This window comes from Elephas maximus, chromosome 8 (genome assembly GCF_024166365.1).
Source record: "Elephas maximus indicus isolate mEleMax1 chromosome 8, mEleMax1 primary haplotype, whole genome shotgun sequence".
NCBI classification, from domain to species: Eukaryota; Metazoa; Chordata; class Mammalia; order Proboscidea; family Elephantidae; genus Elephas; species Elephas maximus.
The window spans coordinates 8,815,460-8,820,315 of NC_064826.1; the positions used below are offsets into that span (position 1 = coordinate 8,815,460).

General features: G+C 47.0%; 1 protein-coding gene across 1 annotated transcript; it reads right to left on the bottom strand.

Annotated features, from left to right (window-relative positions):
• Positions 1-3,231: 3,231 nt before the first annotated feature.
• On the bottom strand, positions 3,232-4,134 carry TAS2R4 (taste 2 receptor member 4). Its single transcript, XM_049894132.1, has one exon. It carries the CDS (start codon positions 4,132-4,134, stop codon positions 3,232-3,234), a length of 903 nt encoding a protein of 300 aa, XP_049750089.1.
• Between the last annotated feature and the right edge of the window lie 722 nt (positions 4,135-4,856).

Sequence of the window (4,856 nt, forward strand, 5' to 3'; positions counted from 1 at the left end):
CTTGTGCCTCAGTTTTCTCGTCTGTATAATGGGCATAATAATACCCAGATTACCAAAGAGGCTGTGAGGATTCAATAAAATAGGATGTGAAAATGTAGCTCACACAATATTGGGCTTACGGCAGCTAAAAGGTAAGTGGTAATGCCCCGAGTTACAGCTACCACAGCAGGTGTGTCATGATGACGACGCACACACATGGCCCTGGCACCCACCGCCCTTCTCTTCACAGAGAGACTCTTCATCACCACCAAAGGCGTTCATCACCATCCCCACTCCCACAAAAGGCAGAGAACAGCAGGAGATACAGGACATGGTACTTGAGAACCTGTAAGCTATTGTGTCTTCAGAAAACAAATGCAACAAACGTTTTTAATTCCTGGCCAGTAAGTGCTTTGTGGCAGGAAGCCAGTAGAGCACACTGGAATCAGTGACATGCCAAGGCCATAGCACTGCTAAAAACTGCACCCATGGGGGACTCTGTCTTCAAAGAGCAAAAGAGTCGTAATACAAGTCCTACAACAAACAGCACGTCCAGCCCTGGTGGGGGAAATGAAAACAATGTTGGACAACCAAGAAATGAGCTAGCAGAGCTCAGCCGACACAAGAAAAAGAATCCAGACAAACTAGATTATTCCCTTAGCCTTAGTGAGGAGACACTGGATATTGACATCAAAACCCCCCTGTATACCCTTTATGTACATGGATGGATGGGTGGGTGGGTGGGTGGGTGGGTGGACGGACAGACGGACGGACGGATGGACGGACGGATGGATGTGGAGGGGGGTAGTGGGGTAGGTAGGTAGAAAGATAGATAGTATATACTATATGTATTTAAAAGTATTTTTTTCTGATTACAAAAGAAATATATATTCATCATAGAAAACACGAAAAATGTTTTAAAAAATTACTCAAAACTTCCTACCTAAAAATAATTGCTGCTTGCACTTTTGAATAAACTTCCTCCTAGACTTTTTTGGGTGTGTGTACATATTTTAACCAAAGTTGGCATCACAGTGCATATGCCTGCTTCCATTCGGATTTCACTTAGCAGTGTATTATAAGCATTTTACCAGGTCATTTAAAAATGTTTTTTGACTACAAGATTGTTAACGACTACACACAATTCCATCACAAAGATACAGATTGTTGTGAATATTTATTGTAGAACATAAATTATTTGACAAATACAACAGAGAGCTTCAGTTGATTTCTGAGGAGCAGTCCCGGAGGGCAGGCGGAAGTGGTGCACACCTAGAGTGGCAGCACCATGAGTCAGGGACCGTCGAGACAGCCCCAGGACAGATAGCCGCTGCACTCCCCTGGGGCACTCGCCTCATCTGTGTGGACTGAGAGGACCATCCCAGCCCTTGGGAGGGACGAGAGGAAGGGTGCAGGATAGCACCTGGGACCGACACCCATCACCTCTGCTCATGCGCCACTGGCAGGACTTGACCACAGGGCAACACCTACTAACAAAGAAAGCTGTGAAACAAGAACTAGAATCCGGGGCAGCTAGAAATTCCCTTACTGCGGAAGAGGAAGGAAAGAGAATGGATACTGGAGGCCGTGCAGGTCCTGCCACTGACGGAGAGTTCTTATTTCATGGGGTACATTAATCACTCCCAGTGACCCTTTACCTCTTAAGATTCTCGTGTGGTGAATACCTCTGGGTTTTGTAGCATAAAATACTGGTTTTGGTTAAGCTGCCTGAATATTGTCAATATTCTGGTGGCCAGAGTAGGAAAAGTCAAGAAATTGGTGTAATTTGGAGAATTCTGATTCCCCTCCCCTTTTTAATAAAGGGAATGTTGTTTTAACAAGGTATTTATTTTGAGATGTGTAAATATTTCATAGGCGTTTTATAAACACCAAAAAGCTTTACAAATGTACGTTATTATTCCAAATCCCCCTTCCGAAACCTGTCCACATCCCATCTTCAAATTCCTGGTCCTCTGTGGCCCCTGGCCAGCTGCCCCAACCCCAGAAACAGCCTGTCCCTGGAACTCTGTGCAAGGCCATACAACTCCATGCACAGACTCCGTAGACAACACAAACCCAGCCCGAGTCAGCTCCCACAGTCAGGCTAGCAGCGCCTCTTGGCGTCCCACTGTATTCCAGGTCACACGGTGAGTGGCGCCATTGTGTAAATTTGTACTCAGGCTCTGTTAATTCACTACTTGGCCCTGGCTTTGGGCCTTGGGTGAACTCCCTGGATTTTAAGGTCCTTGGAGCTGTCCTGGATTGGGCTTCTTTAATACACAAGTGCTTCCCTGCACCTTTCAACTCTGGCCTTTCCCTCCTTTCCAGAACAAGCCTGGAGATCCAGGCCTACTGTGTCTTGGTAGTAATAGGTACTAGCTCAGTGAGAGTCACCTGGCAAGTGTGAGGGCCCTATTTCCTTCTCATCCCACAAGGTATACCCATTTCTTTGCACCTTTCTCTTTCCTCCCTTTTTGCTCCAAAATCTTTTTTACTTTTCTCTTGGCACCCTCTTGCCTATGCTTTAAGCCAGACTAGGGCATTGGTGGTTCACCATCTGTGGAAGACTCAAACTCAACTCCCAGCTATGCACCTAGTGCATAGCCACCACCCATCTTATATGTTGCTAAGATCTGAACCAGCCTCAGCAAAGCTTCCAGACTGAGAAAGACTAGAATGAAAGGACTGGAAATCTACTTCCAAAAATCAGCCAATGAAAAGCCTATGGATCACAATGGTCTGACTGCAAACATCCGTGGAGATGGCACAGGACTGAGCAGAGTTTCATTCTGTTGGCATGGGACCATAAGTTGGGGGCTGGCTCGGCAGCAGCTACCCAGTGCCTCCTGATGGCCCATTGCTGATACCCACACAGGACTCCTCAGCTAAACCACCGAATGTAACAACAACGTGCACTACAGGCATTACCAGATTTGGGGGAACCTCCCAGTACACATCAGTAGCCAATGGAACATGTGGCAATTCCAATATTCAGAGATGTAATACCTATACAACATACGTGTTAAGTAATGCCTTGCACAAGTTCCTTAGTAAAAGTGCCTAATTTTAAAATATGGGAGGAAAAAAAGCAGAACAAACTGAAATGTGAGCCCTGAAAGGCCTGGGATGTGGGGTCAGCAATTACAAACATGCATGCCTTGGGCCACTGGGAAAGCTAACAGAGAAACCTGGCTCCCATAAACCAAGGAGTCACTGTGGGGACCCCAGCTGCTGTTTCCTACTGAAATTCCACTATTTGTTGAAACAAAGAATCTTCTTTGCTTTTGTTTTCAGTTTGGGATGTGTGAGAATAAGGAGGACAGAATGCCCCGTGGTGTAGAGGGTAGAAATAATCACACAAGCGGCTCTGGTTGCCAAACCCATCCCTATAGAAGAAGGGAGGTAATGGACCAGGGCGGCAACTGAATACGGGATGTAGAGGATGAGGAAGTAGATCATGAGCTTCATGGCCCCCACGTGAGCTTCTGTCTGGGGGTTCCAAAAGCCAGTGGCATTCCTCTGCATCTTCCGGATATGTCTCTGCAAGGAATTTATTAACAAGGAAGCAGAAGTCACATTAACAATGAACTGGGGAAGTGAGCCCAGGAGCAACCAGGTCGTCAAAGACAAGATGTCCTCACTGATGTCAAATACTGTGCCATTCCTCCTGGTCCCAAGCTCAGGAAAGGGTGATGTCTGGCTGACCACAAAGAACAGGATTGTGGTGAAGGCAGGGGCCAGCACACAGGCCAGGAGCAGCCTGGGGATTTGGGGGGACAGATGGCGCTTCAGCAGGAGAAACACTGAGTGTTGGAAGTTAGCGATCTTTACACAGTACAAGGTATTGAGCAAGGTCACAAACCAGAGACTACTAGAGTCCAAAAACATCCAAGACAACAGGAAAAAAGTGGACAAATAGACTGACCTCTCAACATTCAGGCCAAAGAAAATGAAGGTCACGTTCAGTAGAAACAATCCCAGCATAAGAAGTCGGGAGATGGCCAAGCTGAAGAGGATCCTATCAGAAGAGGAGAGGCTGTGCCTTGTGACCCAAGTCTTGTAACTGACCACCGCGATGAACAGACTCACGATGAATCCCACAAAATTCAAAATTAGCGAGACAATAATAGCAGAGAAAAAGAAGGTTGGAAGCATCTTCTCACACTGAACTCTCCGCAGTTGTGGTGCTGATGGTGGGAGCAGAAGATACACCAAAATGTAAAAGTAGGCAACAATGTCCGGCCAGAAGGGAGTCTCCTTTTTAAATTTTCCTCAGCCTGACAAATGAGCCATTAGTGGGCCTGGAACCAGCTGCTTTTGCTGGGATGCAAATATCCCAAAGATCACATTACCACTTCTTCATTCATATCCTGTTTTTCCTTAGAAATGCCCAACTAAAGCAAGCCTTGGTGAACCTCCAGGAGTAGGAGGGCTCCAGGAGGGAGTGACAGCAGGCTCCAAGGACTTCAACTCTACATTACATAGCTCCAGTCCAGCACTGCCTCTGTGTTTGTCTCCATGGAAACCCCACACTATGGTGGAAATTCCATGCCTCACTCCTACCACCCACCTACCCACATGCCCACGGCCTGCCAGAGCTCAGCTGCTCTCTCTCCCCTGACCTGTCACCACTGCAGGCACATTTTCCAAATGTCATTCTGGCCGCGCCAATATGACTCCCTCATCCCTTAGCGCTACAATGGCTTATAATCATCTAACAGAATTCAAGGGTCTCACACTCCCCCCAGAAAGCCTTTCTCAATTAACCCCATCACTTACGATGATCCCATCACTCTGCCTTCCTCCAAGACTCCCCCTGCCTAATCCTTCTTCCAGGGTTGACTCAAGGGACATATACGTGAGGAGTCATCACACTC